Source organism: Geospiza fortis, unplaced genomic scaffold (genome assembly GCF_000277835.1).
Source record: "Geospiza fortis unplaced genomic scaffold, GeoFor_1.0 scaffold75, whole genome shotgun sequence".
Classification (NCBI taxonomy): domain Eukaryota; kingdom Metazoa; phylum Chordata; class Aves; order Passeriformes; family Thraupidae; genus Geospiza; species Geospiza fortis.
Genome location: NW_005054360.1, coordinates 603803 through 616983, shown reverse-complemented (window position 1 = coordinate 616983; position 13181 = coordinate 603803). Strand labels below are relative to the sequence as shown.

Sequence of the window (13181 nt, the reverse complement as noted above, 5' to 3'; positions counted from 1 at the left end):
AGAGCGCCCCGGAGGGTGCCTGTGAGCCGCCGCCCCGGCCGAAGCCGCCCGCCAAATCTGACGGGTATGTCGGTGTCCCAGAGCTGCTTGCGGGCGAGGGTGGCTGGTTCCGGCCAAGCAATGCATCTAACGGGTAACAGGTTTTAAAAAACCCCAAACAAACTAGTTTTTGCATAGTTACTCTCCCTCCTAAGGAGTCACTAGCATCAGGAAGGACATTGGGGTGCTGGAGTGTGTCCCCAGAAGGGCAGCGAACCTGGGGAAGGGTCTGGAGCGCGAGTCCGATGAGGAGCAGCTGAGGGAGCTGGGCGAGTTTAGCCTGGAGAAAAGGAGGCTCAGGGTGATTTTATTGCTCTCTCCCACTGCCTAAAAGGAGGATGCAGCCAGGTGGGGGTTGGACTTTTTTCCTAGGCAGTTAGCGACCGGACTTGGCCTCAGCTGCACCAGGGCAGGTTTAGATTGGACATTCGGAAGAGATTTTTCGCAAGAATGGTTGATCAGGTACTGGAGTGGGCTGCCCGGGAGGGTGGTGAAATCCCTGCCCCTGGAGGTGTTTAAGGAGATACTGGATGTGATGTTTAGTCTAGTTGATAAGATGGTGTTGGACTTGATAATTCAGAGGTCTTTTTCAGCCTGATTGATTCTGTGATTCTGTGATCTGAGGGTTTACGGTCTGCTCCAAGAAGTGATGATTTAAGTTTGGTGTCTTCAGTGACATCTTGTTAGTTCATAATTTACAAAGCACTCCTTCTGTGCACAGGAATTACATGACATCTTTGTTATTTGCTTAGACAGCTCAGTGAGCCGCTGAAAAGGTGGGCTTTCCAGTTTCCATGCTTACCATGTTTCGGGTGTATCCTCTGACATTGTTTCTTTTGCTTCCTTTTCTTACCTCTTGCCTTAAAAATATAAGAAAAGCCCTTTTGCCAAGAGCTATGCAGACGTATTGTTTTTTTCAAGTCCCTAATTATATAAAAGGCTGTTACACTTTAGCATCTTTAGTGAAAGGGTAGGTTGTAACTCAATAGCTTTCAAACAAGTAGATGTATCAGTGACACTCATTAGAACAAAGATAGTTATCCTGTTTCAGGTTAAAGGTCCAGACTTGTGAGATTCCTAGTTCTGAGTCTTTCCCATGTAAAAGTAGGTCTTTAAATTTTGTTTTCATTGTGAATGTATATAGTTTTGGACTGCTTTTGAAGACGGAGGAAGGTGAAAGGACAATATGGTGAGGCATGCACACTAAATCCATTCCTGACTTAATACCGTTCAGAGATTTGGATACTCCATGACCATTAGGTTCAGTTTAGGCAAGAGGTTCCTTGGCTTAGATATAATCTGACTAAATCCCCTTCTGATCTCCTTGACTTCTGTTGTTACCACACTTGCAGCTTAGGTTCACAATGTGACAAATATTCAGCTGGTAACAGCATTATTGAACCTGCTTAATAGCACGATTTGACCAGTTTTAACTAATGCATACAAAATCTACTTTTTTGTATGTTTTTTTTTCCCCAAATGAAATCATATATATTTCACTCTCAACTGACTGGTACTGCTCATGAAACCAAAGCAAACATCCTCATTTTCCCCAACTTTGATATCCCCAGTTGACACCTAAGGAATAGGTGTCATATTCTGTCTTCTTACAGATGTATTGTCTCTTTTTCCCTTGCTAAATGATAAGCAGATTAGATTCTGATGTTGCTCATAACCATGGTTTTTTCCTTGCAACCCTCTCTAACCCTGTGATATTGAGCCACTTCTTGATCTGGAAAGTCACTGAAAAGATAACAGATCCCCATCTCTTTGTCCAAAGGTGTCTATAGCTGTCTACAAATGATGCCTTCTTCTACCTCATGCTAGTATGTAAGAAACTCAGTGTCTTCTCATGCATTTTCTCATTCCAAGACTGTGCACCCCACTAGGTCAAAATTTGCATAAAGCCAGTGCCTTTCTCTCCTGTGTGCTCATGATGCCACTTCTAGAAAATGGTGAGGAATACTGTTGTTTATCAATTTGGTGGGTTTGTGCAGTGTCTACTGCTGTTTGTCATGAATTTAACAGAAGAAAATTAATAAAACCTCATTCCTTATAATTAGAAGTATTTCAGGAAGTATATATGATCTTATACAGATAATCCTCTCTCTGATTTTTTAGACCGAATCTCCAAAAGACAAAATAAGTCCACAATTTTAATGAAGTCCTCTGACATGTTCTAATGTTATGATCAAGTACAAATACATTTATTGGACATTTGCAGCTCATGGTCAAGAGCTTTTGTCAGTGTTGCTACTGTGATACACACATTCAGTGGCCCAGGATTACATGGTTTCTTTCTTCCTATTTCAGTATTTCCGTAGAATGGGTTGCGCTATATGTAATCTTTTTTGTTCTTTTTTATCCTTACTTGAAAACATGACATTGTTTTTCTCTGTAAAAGAAGCACAGTTTTTCATAAGCCTTTGTCTACCACAAATTAATATGACATGTTTCCTAAAGATGGGCAGGTTATAAAAGTACAGTGAGGGAGCCTTCACTTCAGGAGCAGGGAGTTCTGCTTCCTCAGCGAACATCTGTGACAGCTCAATCCTTCAGATAGAGGCAAGATGTTGCCAATCAGCTAATGATCAGTATTTGGCTGCTTTTGGAGATTTTTATTAAAGCAGAAGTTATCACGCCATATGCAACATTAGACCAAAACAGCAATGTGTGCATACCATGTTCATACAGCTTTTCATGTCTGAGCCCTCACTGATTTTCACATCAGCTGTTTCAGTGCCAAACCCACCACTGATTACCATTGTTCAGGATCACAGCTCCTGTCTGTGTAACATAAGGAATCTGCAGTGTGCTGTGCTATTTCAGAACAGTCACCCCCCTCATCTCTCATGAGTGTCTGTAACAGATGGTTCAGCTGGAACACTGAGACAGTGATACAGTGGACAGTAATAAGAAAAACTGATGATCAAGGACATCCTGTACAATTTTTGACTGCATTTGACATCTTTTCTCAAGCATAAATCACAGAATCATAGATAATGCTGAGTTGGAAGGGAGCCATAAGGATCATTGAGTCCATGGCCCTGCACAGGACGCCCCAAGAATCACACCATGGACCAGAAGGAATTAATGCAAGCAATACTCAAGTTTGTTTGCAAAATTTGGGTTTTGTTGGAATTCAGAATGTCTGTGTTCAGCATATATATTTGGTATTTATTTCCCCAAGTGTGATAATTCTGACCTCAGAGACACAAGAGCAGAAGGAAGAAGCAAGCTAACTTCAGAGCCAGAAAGCTCATTTGTCAGGGCACTACTAGATTTAGCCTTAGCATGGAGGCTGTGTGAATGATGGTCTTTATTTGGGAGAGAGTACAAAACAAAACAGATCAGGCTTTTGCCATGAGCTATTGCAAAAAAGTATATTCTTTTAAGAACATTTTCTGACCCTTCTTTATGGATATTTTTTAACCTCTAAGGTATCTATCCAAACTTAGAGAACTTGTGAAACATGAAGCAGACAAAAATAAATCTCAGTGGAAAACTATGGGGCCAGCAAAAGTTGCAGTGCCATCTCCAAACGATTTTCTGCAGAAACGTTCCAAGGAGCCCAAGCTAGCACCAAGTAAGTATAGACAGAAAATATATGCAATGTAATGTATTTTTTAGAGTAGAGAGTTACATCTTTGTGTCCTACAGTACTATGTTATGGGCAGCTATTGGGTTGTAAAAACAGAAGTACTGGTTTGTGGGGTCAGTATCAGGACCCAGCTGTTGTAGGAATGAGCTTTGTCACTTGTGACATAACACTTATTTACTGCCAAAGAAGAACATGAACTCAGATGACTTGGATCAAATAATTATTTCTAGTAATGATAATGAATTAGAGTTATGTCTAGTAGGAAATATGATGGGAAATAATTATTCTTAATTGCTTACTATAAGTGAGACTACTCAGGATACTACTGAATTTCTGTTGGTGCCTTGGAGAAAAGATTACATTAAAATGGAAGAGAGTCTATATTCTCTGGAGAAAGGATTATGAGAAGTTGTTTACAAGGATTAGGGAGCAGCAAGAGCAGGGCTCTTCCCTAAGGAGAGATGAGTCAGACATTGAGGCCAACCACCATGCAGACTGGGCAAAGACCTCGCCAAGAGAGTGCAGTCCCACCATGTCAGGCAGGCCAGCAGAGCGGGGTGGTGAGGGAAGTCTGTCCTGGCAGTGTGTCCCACTGACCATCAGGCAAAATCGACTTAGAGGCCAAGTCCCTCCACTGATTCCATGCAGCTCTTCAGGAGCAGGACTAGGGTCCCTCCACTGATTCCATACAGCTCCTCAGGAGCAGGACTAGGGTCCCTCCGCTGATTCCATACAGCTCCTCAGGAGCAGGACTAGGGTCCCTCTGCTGATTCTATACAGCTCCTCAGGAGCAGGACTAGGGTCCCTCCACTGATTCCGTACAGCTCCTCAGGAGCAGGACTAGGGTCCCTCTGCTGATTCCATACAGCTCCTCAGGAGCAGGACTAGGGCAGACATGGCTGGGACAGCTCATCCAGGTATTGACAGGTCAAATGGGGTTCCTGAGCCCAAGGGGGCGGGGTGGATGCCCCAGGTGAGGCTGGACAGGACCATTATTACCCAAGGGCTCTGAGCACCTCTACTAAAAGTAGTTATAATTACATTTGAAAAAAGTCCTGTACTACTACAGTTAAGAGAAAATGAGTGACAAATAAGGAAAACCCATCTGAAACACCATGGTATTTCCGAGGTTATGAAACTTCTGTTAGGCCAAACAAACATACCTTACAGTTCATTGACAGGCAGTTCTTTCATTGTAGATACTGTTGGGTTCTATTTTTATGTAATTCTGTACATAGTTTTTCCCTTTTGAAAAGTGTAATAATATGAAATATTATTTGATATCCCAATTCAAATTTATTGCTGAGAATGTTTACATGCTCTATTCACAGAAAAAAAAGAAGAGGATGGTAAAAAATTGCTCCCATTATCGGTGCCACCCAGGACATACTACCCAGTTACTCGTATTAAAAAGAATTTTATAAGTAAAAATGCACTTGCTGTTATGACAGGGGAGCCTAAAAAGCCTCGACATTTTTGTGTTGATACAAGACAGGGAGATAAATATCTCCTTGAACCTTCAGGACTTTTTCCAAAATACATTAACAAAAAGGTATGTTTTGTTAAATTATATTGGAAACACTATTCATAATGCCTATTTTAGTTTCACCATTGCATAGATACCATGGCTGTTTGTGTTAGATCTCTTGAATTCATGGAGAAGAAATCACTGGCACTAGATTTGTGCTTTGCCTTTGCTCTGTTTTCATTTGCTTGTGCTGTCAGCCAAAAAAATTTGCAGAATCATTGTTCTAAAGCAATGGCATATGTCTTGCATTGGGAACCCAGGGAGTGTATAATGGGAGACACATAATTCTATGATGAATGAATGTTTGCTGCTTAGAAAAGACAGGCAGGGATGAAGAGAAGGAGGGTTGCCCTTTGAATGAAGGAGCTGTTCAAATATATGGAGTTATTCTATGAAATTCGCAACAGGCTGGTTGAGCTCATGGGTCAGAATCAGAGATAAGGCCAGCAACTGTCAAAAGTGTGTTTGTTATGGAGCACCCAAAAAGGTGAGGAGCTGGATGAAAATATCTTTAAGCAACTTGAGGAACTATTCAGATCACGATGCACCTTCTTATGAAAGACTTCTGTCTCCTTGAAAGCTGCTGAAAGGATAACAAACACAATGACATGAAAGCAATTGAAAAAGTTTCCTGAAGCATGCCAGCAACATCTTTCTTCATAGATGGTGCATGAGCCAATCCATGGTCATGCTCTTCTGCTACTTACAAACCAGGAAGAATTGCTCAGGGGTGTGATAATCAGTTGTAGTCTGGGTGGCACAGACCATGTGGCAGTTGCAGACCCCCTCCTGTTCAGGGAGCCAGGTGGGCACTGACTGCTCAGGAGAGCAAACAGCAGCTTATTGAGGGTAACCCATGTGAGACAGCTCTGGAAAGCAAAGACCTTAGGAGAGCTGACATGACTTTAAGGAGAACCTCCTCTGTCCACAGGAACAGTCCGTCCCCTATCCCGGAAAATAAGATCTGTCAAGAGTCTGGCTTATCTAAACATGTAACCCATGACAGAGCATTAAGAGATTACATAACTCATGACAGAGAAGATGCCAAAAAGAACCTGAAGCCCTTGCAGTACATTTCCATGGCTAAAAATGTATATAAACAATACTAGTCATGGTGCTACCTGACACTAAAAAATTAGTGAATAATTTTGCATTTAGTAGAAAGAAGGTAGAGTCTGATATCTTTTGGCTAGAGGAGCTTCATTTTCAAAGGTTAAGGCAAAATAGGTGTGTTTCCCCAAAAATGTCTGGGATATTCAGAAGTTATTTTTTTCCTCACTGAAACACATCAGTGTGGGATAGTTTATCCTTCTTAATTAGTCCAATTTTCATGTATGTGTTCTTGTATGTTGAAATGTTCAGCAAAAATCAGGATACAGGAAGACCTTTCAAAGACATTCTCTAAGGAATGTTTTCAATCATAGAAGCTGACACTGTATAAAAATGTAAAATAGCTCCCTGTCATGAACAGGTTTCAAACTCCTTGCTCAGCCATCAGTTCTTATGAATAGACATTTTGGATTCTGGATTCTATTGTCTTCTAAGGTTGTGAAGATAAATTGAAGGGAATTATTTATATGTTTTTCTCAAGCTAAAAAGATTATGATGTTTGACACTTTTAAGAACATGGTGACTTAGGATTTTAGTGCTCAGTAGCACAAATTGTCATTTCAAGCTATTTTTGCAAATGGATGGATACAGATATCTCTTTGTTTCCTTCTTAAAAGCACATATAAGGAATTTCTTCCTTCTCGTTATAGAATTATGGCATTTTACCAAAATATGTGATACAGAGAAATGAAGAAATGAAGAGAGAGGAGGAAGAATACCAAGCCAGTGTTTTGGAGCAACTCAAGAAGAAAGCTATGAAAGTACTATCTGAAGAAGAAAGGACAAATATTCTGAAGGTGCATATTTTGATTTAGTTTAATTAGTATAATGTCCAAAAGATTAAATGGGGTAATGTAGGTCCATATAAATAATAAAAGTATACTTTTTTGGGTTTTTTAAGTGAAATGAATTAGTTGGCTACTTTTTCACTAGGTGGAGCTGTAGAACAGTTGTATACAACTGAAAGGAACTTATTTAGCTACAGTTTTAATAGTTTTCAATTCTGTTTGGTTCTTATTCACATTAATGACTTGAAATTTCAGTGAAACTTCAAAGAGCAGAAAATCACCAATATGGATTTAGTGACCCTTATTAATGGAGAAATAAATTTTTTTCCTAATGTAGAATATTGCTATTTTTACTGGCAGTTTCTGTCTTCACATTGTGACCTCACTGATTAAAGCATAATGGCTTGCTTTAAAATGTGGCAAAAAAACCCCCAGAATTAAACTGCAATATAGTCATAGAACTATGACTGACAATTTTGTATTTTGTCAAGTTGTTCTGTATACTATCTTTCATACAACTTTTATTGCACAAGACTTTTTAAATAGAATTAATACCATAAAAGAAGTAGAGCATAAAAGAGATATCCAGTTCTGACCTAGAACTGGAATTTTTCTTGACCACTTTTTAGACAAATTTCCTATGAAAATGGAGCTTATATGTCTGTGATATCTTTATATCAGTCTGTCCCTAATAACTTGCTCTTAGCATCCACCTGAAACAAATTAATAGATAGATGGACAGCTCAAAGATGCTGAATGCCCCCCAAAAAATCTAGAGAGAAAACAATGTCTAACTTGCTTGTCTGAAAGGCAAACTGCTTAACTGGCAAGGTCTGAAATGTCCAGCGCAATGGTCTTTTGCATATACAACAAGCAGTAGAAGCTAGGAAGGAGTAGGGGAGAGAGGTGAGGGTATTGCACTGACAGCAATATAAAGAACAGAACATGTTTTTATGGTGAGAAAGGCATGGGACAAGCTAATGGTCCAGCAAGTTAACAATGCAGCAAAAATATATGTGCAAAAAAGACATGTGAGTTCAGCTGTTCACCATTCTGCATTTAGTTTGATTAAAATGATGTTCTATATTTTTCAACTAGAGGAATGTACTGGAATATTTTTTTCATTTTTAAAATTTTTAGATTGTTTTTATTAACTCAGTATTTATTTTAATTTTTTTTTCAAAAACATTTACCTTTCCATGGGCTTACTTATACAGTTATATTGTCAGGAGGAAATAGTGTCCCTAGGGTATGTGGCTTCTAGCCAGTGCTCAGCTGTAGACATATGGGAACTTCTGTCCTTTAAAATAATTGACATTGCTAGTGAACACATGTGCACTATCTGATTTGAAAGAATACGTGGCAATAGCTGCCTGAGACCAAAATCAAGCCTCATGACCTTACAAAAATAAAAGGAAGTAATTTGTGCCAACATTTTTTGAACTCTTCATTGTGCTTACTTTGTTTGGGATTTTATGAGAATAAAAGAGAATGTTGATAAATGCAGTACATATTTCTCACTAATCCAGCATGTATTAGAATTCCATATATAGAGTTGGATATTCAGTTTGTGATCTAGCTGTAGGAATAGTGGTCAGCAAATTACATTGTTGGAGGAGCTGTGAAGGAGATTTTTATAGAGTCATGATCTGCTTTTGATCTCTCCACTTTGTAGGGATAGAGCAATTTTGATGAATGTATGCTGTAATGTTTTAAAATTCACTGTTTTCAATTATTTCCAAGCCAGTTCTTACTAATGTACACAAATAAGAATTATTTAAAGAATCTATGAATGCCTTTTTAATGAAAGTTTTTGAAAAGATGAGATTTATTTTTATGCCTATATATTAGTAAACTGTACCTGATGCCTGGTAGACTATGAAACTTACCAAAGTACTTTACAGCCTTGGATAGCAAAACCAAGTACCATTAGCAGACAGTAGGTAAATGTCCTTGTTGTTCTAAATTTCACATGTAGCAGTAAAGTTTTTTGGCTTATGTAGATATTTGTATATGAAGATTGTTGTAATGACCTTTATGAACAACACTTAGATGCTTAATATGAATATGCAAAAAGCATGAATTGCTATGCAATAAATACACTGGTTTGAATTGTTAAAATATTAGTTCATAATAAAGATTAGATTTTTCTTAGTGTTGTCAGGAGAGTTTTTTTTTTAAATCAATTTATAGAGTCAACAAAAGACAAGTTTTTAAGCACAAGAGCCCTTGAGTTCTGAAATAGAAACAACAGTCTTCAAAGCTAAATATGTATAAAAATAAACCCTCTAAATTTAACTTCAATATGTTCATCAGTTAGCCAGACTGTGAGAAAAGTATTTCATAATAATGGAGGACATGAGGTTGGAAATCACAGTGTGCCATAAAATCAGTGTGCCAATTGAATCCAGTTTTGGTTAGGGAGAAGAGCTGAGAACTTTGGTTCCCAAGAGAGTAATTTGACTTCTTTATTTGTGAAGATACATTGTGATATCCTCTAAGGTGTCAGAACTGAGAGCCATAAACATTTATGAGAACTGTTTTCTCACTAAGAGGTCTGTTATTTACTGATTGCTGTCTCAGTTCCTTGTTAGTTGTGATTATTAGGTTCACCCATATAGTTTTCATGGGACATTTCATGCACTGGATAAATTCTACTAAATCCTCACATGCATGGGGATAGAATGTGTAGATTTTGATTATACTTTTGAGGAGAGAAAATAAGAGCGATGGTTGCAGTAATTGTAAGAAAGATATAAAGACAAGATGTAAATTTTATTTTTCTACCACTGTCTGGTTCCTTTTAGTGTATATTGGTGGATAAAAGTGTTGTCTCTGGTGTCTCGGTGTTTCCGTGTCTCTGACTTAACAAATTTATGAATAAGTTTTGATTATAGCATTTTTAATTTTTTAATGTAGAATTTTAGTCTCAAGGTTTTATATATAGAGGATATGGTTTGCTCTGTCTAGAAAGGTAATTCTTTGCACAGCAGCATGCAAGAGAGGTAGTAGTTATTGAAATTATTGTTGATAGGGTCAGTGACAGTTAGGGATTTTAGTCCAAATGATAAAAAAAATTGCTGATAGTTGTTGCTGTAAATGTCGATTAGAAGGGGAATGCAATTAGGCTGGTGTTTTTTCAAAGTAGTTTATAGAAGTTAAAGTGTTGTGGAATCAGTTTGGTGACCATGGCCTGAACAAAATCTCGATTACAGAAAATTAGGCTGGTGGTGAGATGGCCTGAAACTTTGCTGAATTTTGCTCAATATGGCTGGAGTTCCAAATATCATAACTCTTAAGGATTTAATTGATTTGGTCCAGTTAAGATGACTACACATTATTCATGTACTTATCTATTATTTTTACATTGCAGTAACACTTAGCATACCTAATATAAATTAAAAAACCAAGTAGTTTGTGTACATATTGTTCTTACTTTTTCTTACCTTTTCATGTAATGGCACCAGGCACTGAAAAAGAACTGGGAGGAAATAAATCGTGCATATCAAGGTCTTCCAATAGTAACAGACACCAGGTACAAGCAGATGCATAAAGAAGAGCTGGAATTAAAGCTGAAACAACTGGAGCATGACATAGCAGCAATTGAGAAGCACAAATGTGTCTACATTGCAAATGTGTAAGGATTGTTGTTCAGATTCAGCCTCTTTTCTTCTTTTTCTCTGTCCCCACATCTCCAAGAAGTGCCTTTAAATTCTCAGAAGATGCTACTGTCAACTATTTAGAAGGAAATACTCAACTAAGTATGTAGCATCTTAGAAAAGTTGTTATGTATAACTCTCATCTGCACAATTCCCCAAACATTTTGAAATAAAATACTTAACTAAACTTTGAGTATCAATAATGAATTTAATTTGTTATTCTTTTTCATGTTTATTAACTACAAAGATTTCAATAAGCATCATACAGAAAGCATATTTCTTATTTCAGAAAGCAATGTTTCTTATGTTTGGAGTACATCTTTCCTTGCGTAGCCAAAACAAAGGGAAATAACTGGCTGCTGAAGACAGCTTGGTAAATATAACTTCAGGATGGAATGGCTTCTGGACTACATATTAAAGAGATATTGTGCTTTACTTAAAAGCTCAAGTAATTGTATTTCTAAACAGCTTGGGTTCTGTATAACATTTTGTGTACTTATTTTTTGTTACCAAAACCAATTTTTATTGTGGAAACCTGCAATAATACAGACTTTACAAAATATAGACACCACATGTGTGTTTTTACAAGTACATAGTTCTGTAATGCTATAGTAAATCTACAGTTAAATTAGAAAAATGTGTTTTGACTGGAATTATGTGTGTACTGTTAGAATGAAAGCAATATACAAGCATTTGAGTCAAGACTTAGACAAAAATTATATCAACTCGCAATTGTTTGCATAGAAGGAAAAACCATACCTTGAGTTCCTTTCCTAAATTTGTCAGGGAATGGCTTTGAAGACTTCACAGTGATTCTAAGCTCTGTTTCTTGTGCGTGTTATACTTGTCTATGACATACACTAGGAACAGGTGGGTGAGCAGGAATGTGAATTTTGTTATTTGTAACTTATTGTTAAGCAATCTTGTTTAATTTTGAAGGATATAAGCTGGAAGAAAGCTGCAGATTTGTAAAATGTGGATTTAAAAGAAATGAATGTGTCGTTCAAAAGAATGACACACTGTATATTTTAACAAAACTACACTAAATTGCTAGCACTTAATAATATGTGGCATTATTTTCTAGTGAAGTACTTGATGCTCCTCTTAAGAAATTCAGTGTAATCAGAAAAGGCTGTTTCTTATGATTTAAAATAAAAAAAAAAAAAAAAGGGATTTGACTCCACAAGAGCATCCATTCCCACTGCCTCCCTGTCAGCCTTTACTTATTTGCAGACTGGCTGATTTAGGTCAGGATCAGTATCTGGTTCTTCCATTTATCATCAGTGCTAACTTCATAGAAATACAAAATAGGTGTTGGCCTATCCCAAAATTTGGGATGAGCAGCTAGGCCACACTTAGAAACATTTGTCATTCACCCATATAAATGAGTGGTTTTTGACATTGTCAGAAGTATGTTAACCCATTATTAGGAAATTAGGAAGTGAATGGGAAGGGATGCAAAAAGTATTCCTGCTTAACAGAAGAGGAAGAGACAAAAGCCAGTGTCCTTCTGTAGCTGAGTGGACTGTCACTAGTGTCCTTCAACAATGCTGTGGCATTTTTTTCCTGAGCCTCATAGAGCTCTTTGCAGGTAGATCTGCTGCATGTTCCCCTCATGAGACATGTGAATTGCTTCTGTCACCCTATGGAGAGGCTTTTGGTGTGTATTCCATGGAACCTGCCTACACCTCTGATTATGGAGAAAAAATATAATGAAAATCATTGAAATGCATGCAGAATGTTCTTACCCTTTAGCTCTCTCTGGGAAATTTGACAAAATAAATTTACAGAATCCAAAGAATGTAACTCTGTATTTATATGTTCAGGAAATTCTAGTAATTGCAATTATAATGTTTGTGAATCAACTAATATGTACCATTGATATAACAAAATGAAAAAGGTGGATAAACTCAATTGTTCTGATAGAATTGTTCCCCCATAAAAGCTATTAAATATTAACAGAAACAAGTCTGTCTACAGGCTAAAAAGAAACATTACCAGTTGAAGCATCCTTTAAATTCACTAGTCAGTTACTAATAGTCAATGAAATAACAAAGGCTATGATCAAACTGCTTCAGTATTTCATAATTGTAAAATTGGTAATTTTAAATTGTCCATATTAAATTGGATAACCATAATAAAACATGAAAAATGGGGCATGAATAATCTATTGTAACTCAGTAAGAGTTACGTTCCCACAAACGGAAAATATTTCCTGTTGGAAGTTGTGCATGACAAAGCTGTGTATCTATTTTTTAAAAATAGCAACGTGAAATTATGATGAATATCTCACTGGCTTTTCTTGAGAATGAAACTATTTATATTCAGGAAGGAAGGGATCAGATATGGCATCGTCACAAACAGAGGGAGTTCCTGATTGCCTCAAGCAAACATCAGCTCTGACAGGAGCATGTGGGCTCCATGTGGCTGATCTTAGACCATGGTGGCTTTTTGGG

At 37.5% G+C, this 13181-nt stretch overlaps 1 protein-coding gene across 1 annotated transcript; it reads left to right on the top strand.

The window, feature by feature from the left end:
• The first annotated feature begins 6 nt into the window (after positions 1–6).
• Positions 7–12639, top strand: ENKUR (enkurin, TRPC channel interacting protein). Its single transcript, XM_014308176.2, has 5 exons — positions 7–64; positions 3480–3625; positions 4972–5192; positions 6929–7075; positions 10534–12639. Exons 2-5 carry the CDS (start codon positions 3547–3549, stop codon positions 10705–10707), a joined length of 621 nt encoding a protein of 206 aa, XP_014163651.1. The 5' UTR covers positions 7–64; positions 3480–3546; the 3' UTR covers positions 10708–12639.
• Positions 12640–13181: the final 542 nt, after the last annotated feature.

Bases quoted from the DNA above. Each gene is read 5' to 3' on its own strand.
- ENKUR (XM_014308176.2), top strand. From the start codon at position 3,547: ATGGGGCCAGCAAAAGTTGCAGTGCCATCTCCAAACGATTTTCTGCAG. The intron at 3,626-4,971 runs GTAAGTATAGAC...CTCTATTCACAG, and splicing joins GGAGCCCAAGCTAGCACCAA to AAAAAAAAGAAGAGGATGGT. The intron at 7,076-10,533 runs GTGCATATTTTG...TAATGGCACCAG, and splicing joins AAAGGACAAATATTCTGAAG to GCACTGAAAAAGAACTGGGA.